This window comes from Sciurus carolinensis, chromosome 15 (genome assembly GCF_902686445.1).
Source record: "Sciurus carolinensis chromosome 15, mSciCar1.2, whole genome shotgun sequence".
In the NCBI taxonomy this organism is placed as follows: Eukaryota; Metazoa; Chordata; class Mammalia; order Rodentia; family Sciuridae; genus Sciurus; species Sciurus carolinensis.
This window is the reverse complement of record NC_062227.1, coordinates 41,288,687-41,312,642: the sequence shown is the minus strand read 5'-3', so window position 1 is coordinate 41,312,642 and position 23,956 is coordinate 41,288,687. Positions and strand designations below refer to the sequence as shown.

General features: G+C 40.6%; 1 protein-coding gene across 2 annotated transcripts in view; it reads left to right on the top strand.

Moving 5' to 3' along the window:
• Positions 1–6,168: 6,168 nt before the first annotated feature.
• The window catches only part of B4galt6 (beta-1,4-galactosyltransferase 6), a 62,012-nt gene continuing 44,224 nt past the window's right edge, over positions 6,169–23,956 (top strand). The window contains exons 1-2 of one of the 2 annotated variants that reach the window (XM_047526863.1): positions 6,169–7,366; positions 22,239–22,355. In XM_047526863.1, coding sequence (XP_047382819.1) covers positions 7,252–7,366; positions 22,239–22,355 — 232 coding nt within the window. In that variant the 5' untranslated portion in view covers positions 6,169–7,251. The remainder of the gene's footprint in view (positions 7,367–22,238; positions 22,356–23,956) is intronic. The other variant, XM_047526862.1, reaches the window with a different exon arrangement.

The following is a 23,956-nucleotide window of genomic DNA, read 5'->3' as shown; positions in this document are numbered from 1 at the left end:
TCTATGTATTTTATCTTTTACTTTTATGAAGATGGCTATGATCCTATGAAGATGGCCTTTTGATAATGTTCCCAGTGAGGTAAGGTGAACAAAACTTGTACTTTTTGTTATAGTAAACTTTAAAGGGTCATGCACAATTATGTAAGAGGTTAAAGAGTGTGTGAATATGCTCATTCAATAATTATTTATTGCCTTATTTTTGTAATAGCTTCTGAGATACTAGTGTATATCACCGAAATGTGTTCAGGAAATGACTTTAAAAAATTAAATGAGAATGGGTTATTTGGTAGTCTCTTTTGAATTGTGTCAAGAAATCGTGTTTTTTCCCCTTCTTTTAAACAAAGATATATGTGTTAACACTCAGGATTAGCCACTCTTCGGAAGCACACTCTCTCTCCCTGTATGTACCTGTGTGTGTGTGTGTGTGTGATGAACTTTCTCTGTCAGGTTGAATTGTCCAACTGGTGAGCACAACACCTGCGATGCCCTGTGCATTTGAGTTATGCATGTACCAAGATTTTAATTGCCTTTGGTCTTCAGGGGCCCACATGGGGCCCAGGCAGCCAAGGCTACAGGTGAGTGAAGGCAGCCTCCTACATCTAACCTGGTAGGTGCTTGAAGGCTGTCCCTGTCCACGGAAGGCCTTGTACACCACCTTCTGTGTGGCTTGGCTATTCTTCAAACTTTCTATCTCTGCTTATTCTTTTCTGTTCTCCTACTTTCCAATCCATTTTTTTTTTCCTGATCAAATTCTCATTTTTCTTGGGCAGATTTCTTTTTCCAGTTAGCCTAGGATTTGCTGACCTTCAGTCAGGGTCAGTCAGTTACTGTTGTCTGACAGCTCAGATTCTCTTTAAGGCAAAACTGGTAATCTGTTGAATAAACCCAGCATTAAGCCAAGAAAAAGAATGAACAACGATAACACAATCTACTAACTTTCTCATTTTGACTTGCCAACTGATTATAAGCAAGATCTAGACAGTGGGGCCTTGACTTTATGTATCGCAGTGTACTATTTAGTGCTTTTATTATTTTTTTTGAGGTGCTGGAGATTGAGCCCAGGGTCTCATACTTGCTAAAAAGTGCTCTACCACTTAGCTGTACCCCCAGTCCTCAAATACAGTACAATTTATATACTTTCCTAAGACAAATGCCTAGGACAAAATTGGTAAAGAATGCTTGAAAGATGGATCACATAGATTTCTTTCTAGAAAATGAAAATACACACTAAACATAAACATTGCCTTGATAGGCAAAGTAACCCACGTGAAGAAGGGAGCTGGTATGGTTTGCACAAAGGGCATGGAACTAGGTTGATGACATCTTGGCTCTGTTCCCAGCTTGGCTGCCTTATTACCATGTGACCTCAGGCCAGTTATTTTACCTTACTGAGCTCTAGTTTCCTCATCCCCAAATGACATAGCAATACTTGCCGTTCCTACCCCAAGGGCTCTTCTGAAAATGATATGAAAGTGATCTGAATACTTTGAAAAATCCTATAGGGCATTCACATGATGTAAAAGAATGATCTTGGATTTAAGATGAAGGAGCTACGGAACTTTGAAATTAGTATGAAATTTGGGTTAAACTCTGAAGTAGGATCCTCACAGTGGTTTTATTTTTAAATTTTAACAACAATACCATGTTATCATAAAGTACTGTATTACTTCATAGATATTGCATAAGATTATTAAAATCTGGTTTTAAAGTGATCATGTTTGCTCCTAAATATGACCGATTTATTTTAAAATTTGTTTAGTATAACATAAATATTAAATGGAAAAATATCTTTTTTTCAGAATTTTGGTCATATTTATAATGAAATTTTTACTTAAGAATTTTCTGTACCACATTTTGGAATAAATATATTTCATTTGATGAATCATGCCCATGTTTAACTTTTATACAATCTACATTCCATTATATGTTAAAAAATTCAATTGTCTAAATACAATCCATCAAACAAATTTCTTTAGCTGACTTTCAAATGTTAAGACCACATGTTGGAAAAATTTTAATTACTATATTTATTCAGTGATTTTTTTTGGCAGGGAGTACCAGGGATTGAACTCAGGGACACTCAACCACTAAGCCAAATCCCCATCCCTATTTTGTATTTTATTTAGAGACAGGTCTCACTGAGTTGCTTAGGGCTTTCCCAAGTTGCTGAGGTTGACTTTGAACTTGCAATCCTCCTGCCTCAGCCTCTAGAGCCTCTGGGATTGCAGGCATGTGCCATTGTGCCTGACTATTCAGTGATGTTATACAGAGGTTTGAACTTTTATCAATCTTAAAAATGACAATCTTTTTTGTTTTTCTTTTTCTGGCATTGGGCATTGAACTCGGTGCCCTGTATATGCTAAGCAAGTGATCTACCACTGAGTTATATCCCCAGGCCTTTTAAAATTTTATTTTGAAACAGGGTTTCACTAAGTTACCCCAGTTGGTTTTGATTTTGCAATCAATTCTCCTGCCTTAGCCTCCCAAGTAGTTGGGATTACAAACTGCAAGTGCCACAAGTCCTAGCTTTTCTTTCTTTTTTCTTTTCTTTTTTTCCTCGCCTTCCCCACCCCCACCTGAGGGCAGCCTCTAACCCAATGCTGGGGATTGAATTTAGGGCCTTTTTCCATGCTAGGAAAGTGCTCTACTACTTCGTTACATCCCCGATATGCCCATCTTAAAAGTGAAATTCTATACACTATTTCATTCCTTTTCCCTCTAATGTATGTGTGTGTATGTATATATATGTGTGTATATGTACATATGCGTGTGTGTGTGTGTGTGTCTGAGGTCATGTGCAAAACACTGGGTGAATACTGTTCATCCTCAGAGAGCATAAACCAACCAACTAGAATGTCACCTACTTCATTAAACTAGTATAATTTCTTTTTTGTTTTGATTGTAGTCTCTGTAATTTACTTACTTTTTTTTTTTTTTTTTTTGTACCAGGGATTGAACCCAGAGGCACTTAACCACCAAGCCACATCCCCAGCCCTGTTTTTATATTGTATCTAGAGATAGGGTCTCACTAAATTGCTAAGGTTGGCTTTGAACTTGTGATCCTCCTGTCTCAGCCTCCCAAACTGCTTGGATTACAGGGTTCACCACTGCTCCTAGCTGTAACTTACTTCTTATTAATACAAATGGAAAACCATTAATTATGACAACTTAATATTTTATCCAAATATTTAAGAGTATGGGAATTCTCTCTAGTGGACCAAAACTAATAAAAGAAAAGATGTAATAAATTTAGAACAAAGCTATTAAATAAAATTTACTCTGTCTTACCATTGTAAGTTATTCTTACTATTACAAGTTTTAAGGCCTTTTCAAAGTCATAAAAAATTAAAATTCTTAGATTTCTGTGGTTACACCTCTGCTGTGGGGCTTATCTGACTCCTGAGAAATATCTGTTGATCATGTGTGTTTGAAAAGACTCAGAATTTCTTAGGTCTGAATATTTCCTCTACTTTAAAAAAGAGCTGAGGGGTATGGAGCAGATAGCTTAGTGGTAGAGAGCTTGCTAGCAAGTATAAGAGTCTGGGTTCCAACCCTACCCCTGAAAGAAAAAAAGAGCTGAGATCTCAAGGCATCCCTCAGACTTTTAGAGAGGGACTTAGTAGGTGACTGACTAGGAAATTTGGTGTTTAAACAAAAAGAGACAAGTGAAGCATCACTTGTTTCTGCTGAAAGAGACAGAAAGAAGAGCTTTGAAGATTAAATTTAATGAATTTCCGATATTGATTAGCATGTAACTGGCCCTCTAAAGGCATTAACTCATTTAATATAATTCTCACAATGCCTGTATCCTTGACCTTGCTTCCTGGTACAATAGATGAAGTCCTGCTTTACTTCAGGGGAGAACCAGTATTAACAAATGTGTGATGCACTTGCTGACAAGACAAACCAAAAGGAATGAGGTTAAAATGAGAAGAGATACCAATGGCAGTCATCTATGCATATCTGAAGGTAGACTTCACATTTCTTACAAGAAGCTTAAGCCTAAAGTTCTATGATGTTAATACTTCCCTCTTAGTTGTAAACTTTCCTTTAAAAAGTCAAACTTACTTGGGATCCATGGTCCATTTGTAGGCAAGAAAAGGTATGGAACTCTATCTAGACTAATGATTTGGTGGCATTAACTTTGTAAACTATCAGATGAACTGGTGCAAATAGAGATGAAAAGTCAAGGGGAGGGCAATATCACAATTTTTGCTTCCTCACCGTTCAAATTTCTTTTGTTTAGTTTTTTTTACAAGTGTTTTATTTAATATGTTGCTGACTTTGCATTTTAACTCGCCTTAAACATCTAAAAATGTTACATTTCACATTAAATATCAAATTAGCTAGACAAAGTCAGTAACTGTTCAAGTAGTCCAAAAGGAAATGAGTTTGAACTTGGTGAGTCCATCCTAGGAACTAATGGGATGTAAGGGAATCTCTTTTGTGCCAGATACTATGCTCAGTATTTTAGATATCCCACTTCATTGCACAGCCTTGTATAATGGGTATTACACCCAGTTTGAGGACTAAGAGAGGTCTTACAGTTAATAAAAGGCCTGGCTTTATAGGCCCGGGTGATTCAGGCTCCACCTTGCACAGCACGGAGACTATCTAAGGCCTAAGAGTCTTGGTAAGAAGGTACCAAACTTACACTCATACATTGCTGGTGGGGCTGCAAATTAGTGCAGCCACTCTGGAAAGCAGTGTGGAGATTCCTTAGAAAACTTGGAATGGAACTACCATTTGACCCAGCTATCCCACTCCTCGGCCTATACCCAAAGGACTTAAAATCAGCATACTACAGAGATACAGCCATATCAATGTTCATAGCTGCTCAATTCACAATAGCCAGATTGTGGAACCAACCTAGATGCCCTTCAATTGGTGAATGGATAAAGAAACTGTGGTATATATATACAATGGAATATTACTCAGCCACAAAGAATGATAAAATTATGGCATTTGCAGGCAAATGGAAGAAATTGGAGAATATCATGCTAAGTGAGATAAGCCAATCTCAAAAAACCAAAGGACGAATGGATCTCGCTGATAAGTGGATGATGACACATAATGGGGGATGGGAGGGGTTAGTGTTAGGGTTAGAGTTAGGGTTAGGGAGGGGGGCAAGAATGGAGGAAGGAAGGACTGTATAGAGGGAAAAGAGGGGTGGGAGGGGTGGGGGGGAAGGGAAAAATAACAGAATGCATCAGACAACATTACCCTATGTAAATTTATGATTACACAAATGGTATGCCTTTACGCCATGTACAAACAGAGAAACAACATGTATCCCATTTGTTTACAATAAAAAAAAAAAAAAAAAAAAAAAAGAAGGTACCAAACTTGATGGCGATCAAGGGATAGTTCAATCTGGGAATACCGAGCAAATAATGGCAGTAGCTTTGTTCTACATTTATTACACCATACATTTCTTTTATTATTTTTGATCCACTAGAGAGAGTTCCCATACTCTTAAAATAGCTGCTTAAAATTTTAGGTTGTCATAATTAATGGTTTTCTACTTGTATTACTAAGAAGTAAATTACGGCTGCACGTATTTGTTGGAAAAAAAAAAGTGATCTAAGGATCTGAACTAATTTAGCTGGCTGGAAAAAACATTTGAACACAGGTAGCCCATGGCCTAGAAGGTCCATTAAAGCACTGGACAGCTTGTCTACTGAAGCTGGGCGGCTGCGCTCAGAGGCCTACGGAGTGCACAGAGCTACAGGGGGACTACCTAGTGTTCATCTTCAGAAGTGAAGGCAAGTCCTAGCATAAAGCACACACCGCACCCCGACAGCGCATTTCTATCGGAAGGGTGGGATGGGGGGCGGAATTATTAATACAGGTAGAAAATACATCTCTTTCGCTGAGTATTTTGGGAGGAAATGACACCATCGAAATCCCTTCTCGAGATGCCCTTTCCCTCCAGGTATATGATCCTTCATTATCGATTTCTAAGGTAGAACGTAAGCCAGGTGGGGACGCGTTCGCCAGCCCAGTGCGGCTGGGAGAGCGCAGGGTCCCCAAGCGGCGGGGGCGGCGGTGACGCAGGAGACGGCGGGGGCCCTGGTCCCGCGGCGCCGAGGGGGTTGCACCGCGTAGTGCGCAGCGGGCCAATGAGGACGCGCGGTGCTTCTGGCGAGGGGAGGGCGGGGGCTCCAGGTTTCCTCGGGTCCCGGCGCAGCGCCGCCTGCCGAGTTCCGAGCGAGCGGGCGGAGCCTGCGGGGGTCTCCGGGCGCGCCCGCCAGTCCGGATTTTCCTCCGAGGCGCCGCCGCCTTTCCAGGTCCGCCCCCTTCTCCGGCCCAAAAGCGGCTCCGACGGCGTGCGGCCTCCTTCTCTTCGCGCTCCCCACCTCTGCTCGCCGCGCGTCTCGGGGCCGATCTTTGCCCGGTGTCCGGGAGGCGGCGCCGGCGGGGGCGCCTCACCCCTGCCGGCGGCGGTAATGCCGCTGCCGTTGCCGCCCTTGCGGCCGGACGGGCAGCTGGCAGCGGCAGGAACCGGAGCCGGAGCGCGCTCGCCGCTGGCCGGGACGCCGCCCTGGCCTGCGCTTGGCTCCCGAGGCGGCCGCAGGGCGCCGGGGTCCGGCGCGGCATGAGGTGGAGGTTGCGCGCCGGCGAGCGCCCAGCTCCTCGGCCCCCAGGGTCCCCGCGGGCCCTCGCGCGTCGCGTGAGCGGGCTGCGGCCCCGGCGCCCACGCTAACCCCGCGCAGGCACAAGACGCCGCGGCCCGGAGAAGGCGGCGCAGGCCCGCCGAGCGAACGCGAGCGGCTGGACCCGTAGCGCGGGGCTCCGTGCTGGGCGGATACCTGGAGCCGCGGGCCACCCCGGCGTGCTGCAGTTAGCTGCCCCTCTCCGCAGGGCGCCGCGGCGCGCAGCCTGCGCCTCTCCCCACCTGCAGCCCCTCCTCCCGCCGCTGCCTGGCGGAGAGAACGCGCGTCCTCGCCCTTCCTCGGCCTCTTCAGGTCCTCTGGTCCCCCGGACCCCCATCCGGACTCTCCTCTCCTCTCTCCACCCTTCCCCGTGGTCCTTCCGCGCCTCTCCTCCCCGGCTCTCCGGCCTCCCATTCATTCCGTGCGCTTCCTCCCCCTTTCTCCTTCCCGCTCGGGGCCTCTTCCCAGAGCCTCTCCGCGCGGAACCCTCGGCATTCTCGGGGTTCTTAGCACATTCATGGAAGTTTAGGGCCTGGACGGTGGCCCCGGATCCGGCCTGAGAGCGCAGCCCGAGCTGCTGGCTGGGAAGAGGAAGATGTCTGTGCTCAGGCGGATGATGCGGGTCTCCAATCGCTCCCTCCTCGCCTTCATCTTCTTCTTCTCCCTCTCCTCGTCGTGTCTCTACTTCATCTATGTGGCTCCGGGCATCGGTAAGTACCGAGACACACCCTCACCTCCCCTGATCACAGTGGAGGAAATGCGGAACGTTAAGGCTGTTACTTGTGGGATTTGGAGGCTGTATGAACAGGGGCCCGCAGAAAGCATTTTATTTGAACTGTTATTTTAGACGTGTCAAATTGCTTGGGGGCATGGCTTTGCTATGTGCATTTTGTACATGTACGTTTAAATAACTTAAAATATTGCATTAAATGGACATAGTAGGAGTAGGTGTGATGGCCCGGGATGCTCTGGTCGCGTTCTAAAGTATTCATGACCGCTTTATCCATTTAATATCAAATCTTTAAGCTTAAGCTCAGTGTTTAATGGTAGTTTTATTCAAACATTCTCAGATATAATAACTGGTTGTAAAATTATGATGGAGAAACCGGCAGCAGAGAATGTGATCGAGGTCAACAGTGTTCGTACTCTGGTGTTCTAGGTCACTTTTTTAGAATGGGGTCAGTGAACATTTGGGCCATACTTCAGGAGTTTTTAGGGTCTGAGTTCTCTTGTAAAAAACAGTGCTCCACTATTTGGTACTCTTGGATCTGCTTTTCAAGGGCAAGTTGCCTCAGCTACCTGTTAGGATGATTTCGAAGATAAAATAGTGATTAATTATGTAAGGCAATTTGTAGTTTAAAATTTTAACCTTCTGTTTAGCACTTTCGGCCTTTGGTCTGAAAGGTAGTATTGGCTTCTTTACTAAATATCCTAATTCCTCATCCTCCCTTTTGTTGATAACCAACCTGGAATTATTCTGATGAATGAATAATAAGAATTTCATATGGATATTAAAATACATTGCTATTTTCAAAACTTTTCTGAATTTTTCTTGGTTATTGTGTTTTTAATGTTAAATTGTTAGTAACAGTGTTCATCTCCTACCATTTCTTTTTAGACACTAAGTTGGTTAAAAATGCGATACCTCTTACAGAATGAAAACACCTGCAGAATTTCGAGATGGAATTCTTATCTGGGCATTGTCTTGGGTATAATAGATTATTGTTATAAATTTTATAATATGAAATTTTATAATATAAAAAATCACTATGTGACTTTTTCTTTATTAAGGTTTTAGATTCAAGTAAGAAATGTACACTCAAAGCCAGATGGGGTGGTGTGTGCCTGTAATTCCAGCGATTTGGGAGGCCCAGGCAGGAGGATCACAAGTACCAGGCCAGCCTCTGCAATTTAGCAAGGCCCTAAGCAACTTAGTGAGACCCAGTCTCAACATAAAAAACAAAAAGCACTAGAGATGAGGCTTAGTGGTAAAGCACCTCTAGGTTTAATCCCCAGTACACCTGCCCCCCCACCCCAGAAAAGAATACACTCAGATGATGATACTTGAGAACTCGTGAATTGCTGACACCTTGATGTCTCTCAAAATAGAAGTTTTAGGGTAGAGTTTATAGAAGCATGGATATTTTAATATTACTTTTCATAAATGCAGTTTCTTTGCACAACAGCAAAATACACCCCCTTGAAGCCTAAAATACTGACAGTAGTTCATATTTTAGCCTGAATTATGTCTTGGAGCCAGACTCTCTTAGGGCTGAAATGTATGTGTGTAGGAGTACCTTTTATGGGTCTCAAAGTTTCACATCTCTTCTATTAAGAAGCTCTTATTCCTTTTACCATATTAGCTAGTTTGGTAGATATCAGTTATATTTCCCTTTCTTGTCACTCGGTTGGCTTGATATTATCCAACATGTTTGTTAAGGTTTGTTATTTATTTATTTTTGAAATTTTGGAAGTCTTATACACTTATTCCTAATTCTGTAGCTTTTTTTTTTTTTAAACTTACATAATTTCTTAGAAATTGGACATCTCAGTGGGATGTTATTTTATTAGGCATTTAACTTTGAGTTTGGAGAAAGTTTTTTTTCCTTTTTGTTTGCTCTTAGATATCAATGTTCTTACTTTGTATTTAACTTGTTACTTTGTATTTAACTTGTTAAAGTTATATTACTCAAAAAGTTAACCAAAGAACTGGGTGTGGTGGGTGTCCCATGCCTGTTATTCCAGTGATTAAGGAGGCTGAGGCAGGAGGATTGCAAGTTCTAGGCCAACCTCAGCAATTTGATGAGACTGAGCAACTTAGCAAGACCCTGTCTCAAAATAAAAAAATAGAAAGGATTGGAGATGTGGCTCAGTGGTAAAGTACCCCTGGGTTCAGTTCACCAGAGGGGGTGGTGGGTAGGGGAAGAAAAGTTAACCAAAGGAAATCAGAATTCCAAATTTTATTTGATGTCATCCTTTTGTTTTTTATTTTTTTGTTAGTGCATTAATATACTATCTGTAGAGTCTTAAAATTTAATTGATGTAAAATACTAATATATCTTTCTTATCTGAGTGCTTAATGTTTCCCATAGAACAATCGTATTAATGTCAAAAATTTGGGCAGTTTTCTTGCAAACAATTAGGTTGACATGGTTTAAACTACTACTGTCTTGTGAATCTTATTTAAAAAAAAAAAAAAAAAAAACCCATTAAAGATAGTTAGAAAAGAAACTTAACCAAACTTATAAAATACTATAAATTTGTTAAACTGAATCTGATTCAAAATCCTGTGCCACTTAGCAACAAACAGAAAAAACAAAGCAAACCCCCTTCCAACCAGAACCCACAAAACCTTCCTTATTTATCTGCATATCTTTAAGTATTGGAAAATGATTTTCCAAAAATTCAGATTTTTTTTGCTTGAATGCTCAAATTCTTATCATTGACAACCAATGCCATTTTTTTTTTTGAAGTGTCAGGCTCACTTTCTTCATATTTGAGAAAATGTAGGTCAGATACACAAGTCTAACCATAATGTGTTTGTTGTTCTTTCAAATAAAAACCATGTCCCTTGAAAAATGTGGCTAGTTGGGTTCATACTGCAACACTCCATTCATTGCACATGTGCTTTGGGTTGAGACAACCAAAGTACTTTGGTGGGCAGCAGAAATAAATGCTTTACCTGTGCTGGATTTCTTAGAGTTTTTCATTAGACATACAGTGATTTCTTCTTGAAATGCATCCTATGTTAGCTTGAATTGCATCTTGGGGCTAAATTTTCTTATGATTGAAATATATGTTGTAGGACTTTTGATTGACTTTGAAATGAATGTATCAAATCTTTGCTGTTAAGCCATCTCTGTTAATCCTACCACTTCAACCTGTTTGGTAGGTGTCAGTTACATTATGTCAACATCTGTGTTTGTCAGGTGCACTTCTCAGACAGGCCTTCTCGTTTTAGTTACCCTTTGGTCTCCTTTGCCGGTGTTCCTGTCTCCTCTCTCTCTCCTGTGAGTTGATATATTACCTGGTTGCAGTGTGCTAGTTGCAGACGTTTAGTTTCCACTGATTGTCGATGTTGCTTAGCAGTTTCTGGGCTATTTGGGTCTTCATCTACAATGAGTTCCATAGAACTTGAAGCTCATTATTTTAGGAACAACTTGAAACATTTTTTTCCCCTGACATTACTGATTCATGCAGGAAATGCAAGGATAGTCTTTAACTTTAGTGTGGAGAGAAACTGGATGCAGGCACCCTCCCCCTGACCACCCCATAGGAAGTCCATGGACACACTGCCCTAGCCTACCCCGGAGAGGTAGGAGTCATGAATTGTTTTTCATCTTGTGTTGGCCTTTGTGCATGATTGCAAAGAGATAAATGCAGTTTCCCTCCAAGATCTTTACCTGATGGAATTGAAAATAGAATTCCAGTTAGTAGGAAGCTATTTCCAGTATAACTTCCAACATAACCTAGTTATTTCCCTGTTGTCATATCAGGAGAAGATGAGCTAGCTTAAAAATTCATTCAACAAATGGAGCACCCAAGAGAAGTTAGACATTGAGGTACCAAAGATAGATGACAGAAACAGTTCAATGGGGATGAACCCCATGAAGGAGCTGCAACAAGTCCTTGCAAAGCAGGTGGTGGAGAGAAGCTAGTGGTTGGAGTGGGTCATCCCTAGGACTTCTCTGGAATGAGCAGAGGGATTCTGGTCAGAACGAACAGCATGAGTAAGCTTCCAGAAAGTGGGAGTACTATGATTCCATCTGGCTACACCTCAGGGTGTGGGGTGTTAGATGGGCCAGATTGGGAAAGGTTTCTGGGCTCACACAGCTTTATCTATGTCTCTGATTAAGAAAGAAATTGATGTGCCTGTAATCACTGAGGCACTGTCATGGGGGAGACTGGGTGATCTCCCTGGGACTGACAATTTCACTGTCCATGTGACTCGATGGTTTCCTTGGCCTTTCCTACACATACTAGCAGACTGTTTTGTCTTTTGGTAGTGGTGGAAACTAATTGGACCACTTTGGTCTGAATTCCTGTGGGCCGTTGAGGAATTACCTGACAGAGTGCTGGGTAATTTGGGCCCCCAAGGGGTTTGTGCCCTGGTGGGAGTGGTAGAGTTGTTGGTTTTGAGCGGTAGGGTGCAGGGTGTATGTGCAGACATATGTGTTCTGGGCGAGGTGGCTAGTCAGGTCCTTGCTCAAAGCCCCCTGATTTTTTTTTCCCCTTTCAGTGCTGGGGATCAAACCAAGGGCCTCCTGCATGCTATAAGGGTTTATATGTCAGTAAGCCACACCCTTAATCCTCCTCCTATCATTTTTTTGGGGGGTAACAGGGATTGAACTCAGGCATTCGACCACTGAACCACATCCCCAGCCCTCAGCCCTGTTGTGTATTTTATTTAGAGACAGGGTCTCACTGAGTTGCTTAGTACCTTGCTAAGTGCTGAGGCTGGCTTTGAACTCCCGATCCTCCTGCCTCAGCCTCCAGAGTCCCTGGGATTATAGGCAGGTGTCCTGTCATTTTGATTGGGCTTATCTCTGGGCTTCTCAGAAAGTAGCTATTTGCCCTGCAGTTTTCTTAGTATAGCCCTTTAGCCTCCTGGCTCTGACTGGACTAACCTGGTTCTGTTCTTTTGAACTATTTTATTTATTTATTTTATTTGTTCTGTTTAGATACACATGATAGTAGAGTGTATTTTGACATATTATACATACATAGAGTATAACTTAATTCTAATTAGAATCCTGTTCTTGTGATTGAACATAATGTGGAGTTATGCTGGTGGTGTATTCATCTATAGGAACATAGGAAAGTTCTGTCTGATTCATTCTATCTTTCCTGTTTCCATTCCTACTCCCTTCCCTCATTCCCTTTTGTCTAATTCTTCCCTTCCCTATTCCCCTTATTGTGTGTTAGCATCCACAAATCAGAGAGAACATTTGGCATTTGTTTTTCTTTGGGATTGGCTTGTTTTACTTAGCATGATAGTCTCTAGTTCCATCCACTTACTAGCAAATGCCATAATTTCATACTTCTTTATGGCTGAGTAATATTCCATTGTGTGTATATCCCACATTTATCCATTCATCTGTTGAAGGGCACTGGGTTGGTTCCATAGCTTAGCTGTTGTGAGTTGAGCTGCTACAAATATTATTGTGGCTGCATCACTATAGTATGCTGATTTAAAATCCTTTGGGTATAAGCTGAGGAGTGGGATAACTGGCGGTTCCATTCCAAGTTTTCTGAGGAATCGCCACACTGCTTTCCAGAGTGGTTGCACCAATTTGCAGTCCCACTAGCAGTGTATGAGCGTACCTTTTTCCCCACATCCTCAACAACATTTACTGCTACTTGTATTCTTGATAATTGCCATTCTGACTAGAGCAAGATGGAATCTCAGTGTAGTTTTAATTTGCATTTTTTTGGTTACTAGAGAGGTTGAACATTTTTCCATACATTTGTTGACCTTTCGTGTTTCTTCTGTGAAGTGCTTGTTCAGTTCCTTTGCCCATTTATTTATTGGGTTCTTTGTTTTTTGGGTGTTCAGTTTTTTGAGTTATTTATATCCTGGAGGTTAATTGAGCTATTTTTGTCTGCTTTGTGTTGCCCAAGTTCTTTTGGGTTCTCCTCACCAAATCCTCTGACCTGTGTGGCCCCTTACTTGGGTTCTTCTGATTCGGGCCATGGTATGGGTCATCTTTATTCTCTGGGCCTTTTTACTGGCCTCACATCCCATGCCGGTTTTGCGCTGTGAGTAACGGAAATTTTTAAAAGGGAAATAATGCAATCTTTTGTTTCAGAGTAATAGTTCTAGTATGAATGATGGGGTGTAGAGGACAGGGACAGAGACACCAGATGAGAAGTTTTTGCAGTTGGTCAAGCAGCAGAAGGTTAGATTTGGATCAGTCTTGATAGTTGTACCAGGAAGAATTGAGGATGTCAATAGTGCAGTTGAAGAAAAGGGACTAGCTTAAAGAGGATGTTCAGATTCTAACTGAGACAACCAGAATACTAGTTGGAGAGAATGTAGAAAGACATGTTTTGAGGGGACTGTTTTAATTTTAGAGAGATTGAGTTGGGATGCCTGTGGGACATCCACGAAGAATTTGTTAGTAGGTAGGCAGATGGAAGTATGGGCTTGGGGCCCAGGAGAGAGATTTTGAGTGTCTTTAGCACACGGGTGGGTGACATTTATCTCTTTCTCCCCCAGCACACCTGAGTAATAAACTCACTCCTGCAAGTGGAAGTGACTCACTAAGTTAGTTACTCTTAAACATGGAATCATAGGGGCTCCGTCAGAATGTGGAGGAGGTCCACGTATAGTATGGAAGTATCCCAGGAGATGCTGCTACCTTTTCTTATTCTCCTGTCTTGTGAGTAAGAAGTCTGGACTGGGGAGGTAACTCAGTGTTAAGAGCCCTTGATTGGCATGTGAGCAACCCTGGTTTTGATCCTGAGTTCCACAACCACAAAGGAGTCAGTGGGTCCGGTCCACACTCAAGGGGGTGGCAGGCTTTGTTAGAGATGGCCTTCCACATTCAGATTACGGTTCTCAAGTAGCACCTGTAACTCAGCTCTGTAGTGTCAGTGTAAATTAATCTAAATCCTGTGGTCTTGTGGGAAATTAGATGATTTATTGATTCATTGAAATCTGGCACTGCTAAATGCCATTTAGCACCTTAGTATTTTATGAATAAATATGAGATGTAGTAAACATTATGGCTGAAAGAAGTAGTAGTATGTTTATTTGCTGCAGTCTTATCATATCTGCCGTTTCTTGTTTGCTAAAGATAAGAATAGCCAGTATCTGTGAATACTTTAAAAAGAAACTCCTAACCTCTGTGTATGATTGGTATTTGGTGTTAGTCAGCTTTTCGTAACTGTGACCAAAATACCTGAGGAGGGAAACTTTATTTTCATTCATGGTTCCAGAGGTCAACTGAGTTCACTGCATTGAGCACAAGATGAGGCAGGGCATTATGGCAAAAGGCTGTGGTGGAGAAGTGCTGCTCCGTTTGTGGCTCACCAGGAAGCAGAGAGGAGAGTGGGGAAGGGACCACAGGGAAGATGGACCCTTCCAGGCATGCCCCAAGTGACCCACCACCTCTAGCTGTGGCCCTGCAGCTTATGGTTCATTCACCCAGTCCATTCAAACTAGGATGGACTGATTAGGTTATGGCTCTCACAGTCCAATCATTAATGCAGGACCTCCTATCCAAATCACAACAGTATTCCAAACACTGTTTGGAATTTGGTTGGGAAGATAATGCATTTTCCTTTCGAGGCAGTGTTAAATATATGGTGGTTAATTTCCTACCCATCCAAGCCATATTTAACTGTTATGCTTTAATCAGCATCTTTCCCAGGCCCCCAAAATCGTGGTTCTGACTCATTTTTAACACAGTTATCCCGTGAGAAGCCTGTTCATCCTAGGATGTGCTTCAAGCCTTCTTACAGCACTAGTCCTAGGCTTCATGCTCTGGTGTTCCCGCTGTGACTACTTACTTTCCTCACCACAGTCCCCATTTGCTTCTCTCTGCAGGGGCCCAAGGCCATGAGAAACAGGGGTGCAGAGGCATTGGTGTTTCTGGTGCCAGAATGTAGAGAGAGAAGCCCCAGGAGCAAAACCCCAAAGGTAGCCAGTGCTTTGTATTATAGTACCATAGTCAGTAGGGCTAGCCTTTGCGTGAAGAAAGAAGAAAAAACAGACTCCCATAGGTTGTCACTTGCCCCAAGTCTCACACAGCTTGGTGGAAGAGCCGAAATGCACACCTTCATGTTCCTGATCCCCCTGTTCCTGAGTTGAAGGAACTGATGTATTTTGCTCTGGAAAATTGAAGATTTGGGGAAAATATAAACTCTATTCGAAAAGATTACCATACAGGTAAAACTTTCCTGACATAACCTCATAAACTGATATCAGGCTTATTGTTAAGAAACACAGACATGCACACTAATGTACTAAACTGACCTGGAGTCAGGGTAGTAAGAGGGCTGTGAACCCACCTTTCCCTGCACGTTTTCAAGTGAGGGTAAATGACCACCTGTTAGGGCCAGTAAGATGCTTTGCTTGAGATGGGACAGACCACTAACATCCCTTCAACTCTGTGGCTCTGTTCTGGGTTGACCTTGTGCCCTTCACTCCATGCACCCTGGCTTCCCAGCCACCTGTCCCTCCTCCACTCACAGGGGCCTTCCTGGCCTCTTTTTTCCTTTCAAGCCTGCCTTTCTTGTTTGTCTTAGGTAAAAACTGTGGAGGTGGGTGGAAAGGCCATGGGGAGAAGAGCGGGAGGAGGAGGTACACCACAGACCTTGGGCTCCTAGGTGGCATCTGGCTGTTCCTCATGCTCCGAGCCTTTGTAGTTTTATCCTGGTGCCTTGGACCAGCCTGGCTTTTGTCACCATTGCCTGAGCTGCAGTTGGCCCATTTAAGCAGAGCAGTCTGCCCTGTGGATTCATTCCTCTCTTCTCCTTTCTCTGCTTGTCCTTCTTATTATTTTTAATTTGTGAAAAGTACTGTGATTTAATATTTAAAAGACCTTTTCCTTCCATTTCTGCCTTTTGTCAGGATAATAAAGAGAATAATGTACAAGTAATAGAAGTGATTCAAATTGGAGATCAGGTCAATTGAAGGTTGAATGCAGATTTTTCTGAGGATACTTACAGTGCCATTACCGTGCCATTTGAAAACTGCATTTCCTCTCGTTGTAACTGGGAATTTTTATTTCATTTCTTGGGCTCAGTAGGGAGTGTCAGGCACATCCCAGTCTTACTCTTCCCTACTGTACACATCATACTTTGGAACTGTTCCATTCGTTACATTTCATGGTCACGTTCCTGTAGGCACACTTGCTTTTAGGTCATAGAAAAAATTTATCAGAGTTTGGTTTAAGTTACAGCAAAACCCTGTTTAGTTGAAATAGGAGTTAGCTTATCACTAGTCATATTTTTGGTCACATGGGGCCCAGCACAATGTTTAGGAAGGTAAATTTAGTCATTTTAAATATTAAATTTGTTAATTAACTCCCCGCTCCCCACCCCCATAACAAATAGGACTTTTTGCTTGGATCTTTGTTTTACAGGTTAATTAGTTAAGTTAGTAAAAATTTTTGTCTCCATAAAATCCTTGTGTTGTTTGTTGATTAAGGATGCACATAGACTCTCCAGGGTCTGAAGGAATTGTGCATGCATTTGAAAGCTATGTGAAGGAGGATGTATAAATTGAACTAATACAGAAGGAAAATCCCCTTTTGGCTTGTTAAAAATATTATTAATTATGTTTAGAGAATAACTGTGAGCAATGGTTTTCAAATATTAATGTGTTTAAGCCATAGTTAGGTTGGTCTGCTGTAATAACCTTATTTCCCAGGAATTTCACCTGAGATTCTGAGTGCAATTCTGATTTATTTTTAATATGTGTCTCAGGTAATTTTTCAGTCTGGGAAAGATGTTTCTGGAAAACACCCCAAATGGTGTGGGGGAAGGGAATTAAGTGCTAGATAGGTTTACTTTTCTCAATTGATAATCATGCCATTTAGTCTTTTATAGAGCTAATCTTACATTTTGAAAACCAGGTTAACTTGTTCTAAGATAGAAGTGGCTGTCTATCATGGTGAAGAATTTTTTTCTTCTAGAAGAGAAATGGACGATAAATTGCTTAAGACAGCTAGCATCTTGTGTTCCTTTATGAGACTGCAGTGACTAGGGGTTTGGGTTATAGGTTTATCTTAAATGTTATTTATTGTTTATAATTATTAGAAAGATATGTTGTAATTCACTTAACAAGATTAATAGAAGTTCTCAAAGTGTATAGCATTATAAGTTACCCAAGGAAGTAATTTCAACATAACATTTCCCAGTATTTGGCTAGAAAAGTCTTTTTATAGTATCTTTATGATAGTATCTTTAAGGTAGTATCTTTAAGTAGCTATATCAAGTTTGTTGCTATAACATGATATTATGATTGAAATAGTGTATTCTGTTTTGTTTTTATATACTTGAGCCTTGCTAATGTTAGTGTGATTTTGCTGAAACCATGTTACATATATTGTCTTTTTGATTATTAAGTGATTTGGGTGGTGGTGCATACCCGTAGTCTCAGCTACTCGGGAGGCTGAATCAGGAGGATCTCTTCAGCCAGGCCACATAGTGAGACTGAGTCTCTTAAGAAAAAGAAAAAGGAATTATGACTTCTAATTATAGTGCAGTTTCCAGGTTGAGTCATAGAAGAGAAATTGGACTTTTTCTTTTGAATATGGAGACTGAAGGTAGAGAATTACAAGGCACCTTGTTTACTGATTTGAAAATGTGCTCTGGATTTGGAAATCTTTGAAATGAATTTCCTGCCCTGCATCCCTTCTCTGCTTCTTTCTTGTTTTTCTTTCATGAATAAGTAAAGTGAAATCCCAAAAGGCATTTTAATTATGAAAACACAAGATTGGGGATAGTTGTAAAACATAAAGTTCAAATAGTTCTCACTTTCTTTTTTCTCATATCAATAGAATTCCTAAGTGAAGAGAATTGTTTCACATTCACCTTATGTACTCTGAAACCACTGATTTTTAACAGTTTTATGGTGTTTCCTAGGTGTATTTACTTATAGTTTCTTCTTTTAGTCTGTAATGTCATTGAGTTTCCTGATTAGATTTTTAAAAAATCTGTTTAATTGCCTGCATTTTTCCTTCTCTGATTCCCTCATTTCCTCCTGATTCTAATTTTTTCCAATGTGGTTCATTAACTCTCTTGGGCTCCCATAAAACTAAAGAAGCTGTGCATTATTTTAGGTTAGTAGCATAGTAAATCAACAGGGCTCAAAGCTATCTCGTTAGATAGTGTTTTCATACCACTAGATTCAGAGTCTACGTTTTGAATTATCAACTACATACAAAATAGGCTGACCTCCTGATCTGGTTGTTGCAAAGGAGCATTTAGTCAGTATGTGCCTCTTAAGGATCTTGGCTCTTTATATAGGAATCCACAGGGCCCCTTATTCCCTAGCTCTGCTTGGTAAATAGTAGATATTCAATAAATATCTGTTGGGTAAACACCTCTCCATCCTGAGCATCTTTAATATAAGACCATTGGAAAAATCAATTTTTATATGAGAATGTTTAACCATGATCAGTATTCAAGCACAGATAATCTCCAGACATAATTTAAAACCATTAACTGCAGAATGGAAGGGATAAAGAGACCTGTTGTGAAGAATTTCTTGTTAATTTTTAGTGTCTACATCAGCAAAGTTTGAGCTGTTGGCTAAGATCTGAAATAGATCTGTACTGTTTGTGATCATCATATTTGTTATCTGCCTGATAAAATGAAAGTCTGAACACAGCCCAGGACTTCCTTGAAAGGTGGAGAGGAGGACACTGTAGGTTGGTAATTATTTGTACAATAGATGATCTTGAGCCCATACCTGACTTTGTATTACTATGACGATGATAGGATAGTCTCTGTTTAAGTAGTACTTTGACATAAAAGGAGTTGTTTGTTTAATAGCCTGGAACAGCGTCAAAGTTTATTTTTTGTTTTTAATCTAAGCAATACCTTATTCTTAGGCAAAATATAAACAGCATTACATATTCAGTCTAGCCTAATCCTGAGGTTTACACCACTATTAGTAGAGGTAATATGTTTTCCTTTACCAACATGGATGAGTAATATCTGGGGATTTATTGAATGTGGCCCTGAGTGTAGAAAGAAGATAGTTTTTGGCACATGAAACATATGAAGAAGATTATCGTGCATTCTTAGAAATTCAGAGATAGCTGATGTCTGTAGGTAATAGTAAGGGGTAAATATACAAGGTATTTTGTTTTTTAAAATATTGCTTATATATATGTTCAGTAGATAATATGGCAACACTTTCTCTCCTGTAACTTTAAAATGTCTCTTCTGGCTTTCTCCTGCTCACAGTAATTGAAGTGTGATTTATTCTTCATATTGTCACTTCCCTCGTGACTTTTTACATTGCAGATTTCTCTTTCTCCTTGTCCCTCCATGTCCTCTGTGACTTCTTCCAGCTCACTGCCTGCCCCCTACTCCACTCATTCAGACGAGTGCTTGAATCCTGAGTTTTTAATTCTACCTGTGTAACTTACTTTGGAGTTTTTTCTTTTCATTATCGCTATCAAAGGATGATGTATCAGCTTCCCAGGACTGCTTATCTCCTCGCCACACAACGAGTGGCTTAAAACAAAGTTTACTTTCTCACAGTTGTGGAGGCTAGAAGTCTGAAATGAAGGCTGGCAGGACATTTACTCTGCAAGCTCTTGGGGAGAACCGTCCTGGCCTGTTCTCAGTCATGTGCCTGTTGCCTTGCGTGGGTGTGGCCACATAGCTCCCTTGTCCTCTGTCTTAACTCTGCCTTTCTAGTGCATGTGCCTTTGTGTGTGAAAAATCCCCTTCTCCCTTTCTCCTGTAAGAGCAATTGCCTTGGATTTAGGGCTCACCCAGATAATCCAGAATGATCTCTTCATCTCAAAATCCTTAACTGAAATACATCTGCTAGGACTTCTTTCCAAATATTGTAACATTCACAGGTTCAGGGAATTAGGATGTGGACATATCTTTTTGGGGACTTCCATTCACTCTGCTATCGGCAGTTATAAGAACTAAATGAAATATAATTATGTGAATATTTACATGTATTTGGATACAGACTTTAGCTCAGGGCCTGACCAAAGTGGGTACTCAGTAAATGCTAATTCATTTCCTTCTCTTTAGAATCCTGTGCCCTCCATTGTCCCGCATATGTGGGAGATGTAGGCAGTTAGTCCTCCGTTCAGAGTTCCTGTTCTTGTATCCCCCACGGCCTTCCCTGTTGGTGACCATCAGGGAATCTGGTTCTTGCCTTCTACCTTAACTCTGTTCTGCTGTGCCCTGGCTATCTGCATAGCTGTGGCCTGACCTCCCTGCACCTCTCCAGCTGTATAATTTTGTAAAATTATGTTTACAAGACACATGGTAATGCACATATGCTCTCACTAAGCATTCCTTGCTTAGGCCAGTGTCATTTCTGGAAGTTTGTTTTTTTACCCTTGGCTCAGTTCTGCTACTCTGTGGTGGCCTTTGTATCGTTTGGTATAGAACAAATATAAGATATTTACATCACTGGTAACAAATGTCATATATAATTTTGAGATTTAAAAAAAAAACCTCCAGGTACTGTTAGCCAATTGGTGTTCATGATCTGCTTGATGCCCTTCCCCACCTCGTTCAATTGAATTTTAGATCCTGGTTTAGGTAGAATTATTAAGGTTAGTTTGACTTTTATCAGATGTTTTTGTACATTTTTGAATGACTGTTATTTTCATTTTCTTATTTCTTTTATTCTCTTCATTTTTTTTTCATGTCCATTCAAGTGGGAAAATATAATAAAATTTTGTGGTGGTTATAGCCCAGTATAATAAAATCAAGCCTAAACAAGTAACATCTAATATAGGACTGTTTTCTAGAAAGTGGGTAGACATACTCTTAAAAATAATTGCGGTTAAGCTTATGTAAAACCTGGATGCTTCTGTTTATCTTTTATGGATTGTAGGTGAAAGAAAATATTAACTCCTCTACTCATTTTATTTCAGGCTGGGTTGCCGTATTGTTTGTATTTGGACAAGTTCACATTTACATAAAAATGGGAAGACAGGTAGTGAATGTCACGTTTTGCTCATCAACCTGCCACCTGGAGAGAGTAGAGCAGGGCCTGGAAAGTTAGGTGGCCTTGTTTGCTTTTTCATTCAGCATTCATATTTTGAAGTGTCATTACTGAGCTCAGTGATGGCTTCTCTTAACCTTGTCGAGCTTTCGCCCAGGAATGAACTTCTGCTTCCTAAATGGAGTTCTGACTTCCTGGCTTTGTGACTAGAGCATAGAGAGTGGAAGAGGCCCTGGTGCAGGGCTGCCTCTCTAAAGTGAGGGCTCCAGCCAGTGTCCCAGGTCAGGTACTGCAGTAGCAGAATGGGGACCAGCAAGGGATCTGGGTTTATAATTCCCTGCTTACCCATTTCTCCCCAGGAAGAAACTAAGGGGCTGTTTTTAAAGCACTTATCACAAAGAACTAAAGTGACCAATCTTAAAATGCACATTAATTTTATATTTCATCTATTTTCACAACCTTGGTAGGTCTATTTGTGATGGAAAGGTAAGGAATTAACTCTTAGACAAATTACCAAAATAGATACTGATTCTAGAACAGCCTTCTCTCCTACGCACATTGAAAATATACAGGATCCATTGCAAGATCTTCATGCATACCGAATATTATGATTTGTGGTATATATCATTATATAAAGAATCTTTATATTTGTGGAATTTTTGGTTTCAAGGAATTAACATAGAATTAGAAAAAATAAGCTTTCTGACTTGGTTTGAGTATTTAAAATAAGGTAATTTTTTGAAATAACTTTGTACATTTAATAGTAGAAAATAATTTATGGTTAAAGAGTTCATTGTGATATTTCAATTTGTTCATTTAGTCTCTTTAGTAAAGGGATATTGCCATTTTAATTATTATTTTATTAAATAAGCTTATCATGTTAATGACATCCCTATTCCCCCCCCCACTTTTTTTTATAGCCAACACATACCTCTTTATGGTACAAGCTCGAGGTATAATGTTGAGAGAGAATGTGAAAACAATAGGACATATGATCAGGCTGTACACAAATAAAAATGCCACCCTCAATGGCACAGGTAAGACTGCTTCCTCTTTCACTTTACTTGGCTTTTGTTTCTTATCCTTATAGGCATAGAGCATGTGACTAGATCTTTTAAACTCTGGTTTTGCCTCCCAGGAACTCCCTGTTAGAGATGAAGACTTGTCTACTAAGTACACTTGTATATTAATTTATTATGCAAATCAGGTCTGTCCCATATTTTAGGCTATATAAAGCTGTGGTTTCAAGGGTGATAGGATTTGGTGCAAAGATACTTAAAAGTTCACTCCTGCAAACATAAAATTCAGAGCAACTTCTGCTTTTTCAGTTTATCTATTATATTTAAATTAACCACAAGGAATAATTAATTCATCTCAATGAGCCACACTACTGTGTATGGCTATTCTTATATCTAAAATGTTTTTCCAACTCTCTCTGGAACATACGTAATTATTTTTGCATTATAGAATATTCTTAATTTTATGAACTTTTTAAGGGGCTAAAGGAGAAATTTTATAAAATTGGAAATCAGTAGTTGCTCTTTTCTTTTTAAATGTCATCTGGAAGTAGAATCTGCATTAGAGTCACAAAAAGTTAAGATCTAATAGGCCAAACTAATGATTTGGTGCTGTGAATGTGAATGTGAATGTGGTGTGAATGGGTTTCTTACTCTGGAAGAGTACCCACGCTCCTCTGCGGCTGTCTTCCCACAGTGTCAGGATCCTGAGTATTGTCGGTGCTACTTTAAAGGGATTGGTGGGATTGCCAGTTGTTGCGAGCTGTGTGTTCTCATTTTAAGTGGTTGAAAATAAATATTTAATTTGTGTCAGTGGTTGTTTGGGCCACTGTAGACCTGAAGTCACTGTTCTGCTGTCTCTGTTGCCACCTCTCAGTAGAATGCCTACCTCCTAGCCATAAGTGTGCTTTCTCAAAAGTACGTCAAGGCATAAAGGAGTTTTAGACCCTGCTAAAAAATTCAAGACTGTGGCGTACCAGTTTGCAATTTAATATCACCCATACTTTTACAAAATCCATTGTAGTCATTTGCCTGATTTATTTTCAATGCTACAAATCAAAACACTCTTGTTTTCCTTTAATCTTTTAGACTTAATTTCTTTTAGAAAGACTTTCAACATAGCAGAATTTATTTAATAGTATGATAAAAATCTCATTAACCTGTCTTCTGTATTGATTGGCCTACTGAATAGGAGGTCAATTTTAGGAGAAGTCTAAATATTTTAAAAACTCCTTTAGGGCTGTGCTGGTTTAGTAAGTTGTGAAAGTGTTTGGTTTTTAAATTTCTTATCAGGGATTGCTTAACCATTTGTTATCAAGGGTGCTTAACCATTGAGCCACATCCCCAGCCCTTTTTTTTATTTTTTAGTTTGAGACAGGGTCTCATTAACTTTTTTAGGGTCTCAACTTGGAAGTTGGTTATCTGTGGCTGTTGTGGAGGTTCCTTTGTAAGTCATCACGTGCTTTGTGTCTTCTGCTCTGCCACATAGCATCACAGTGAACTCACAGCCTAAAGTGGCTGCTGGGGCTCCGGTCTTTGTATTTGCACTTGGCTTAATAGGAAGAAAGAATGAAAGAAATAAGAACAAATTGGGTACCTGCCTTTAAGTGACATAATCCCTG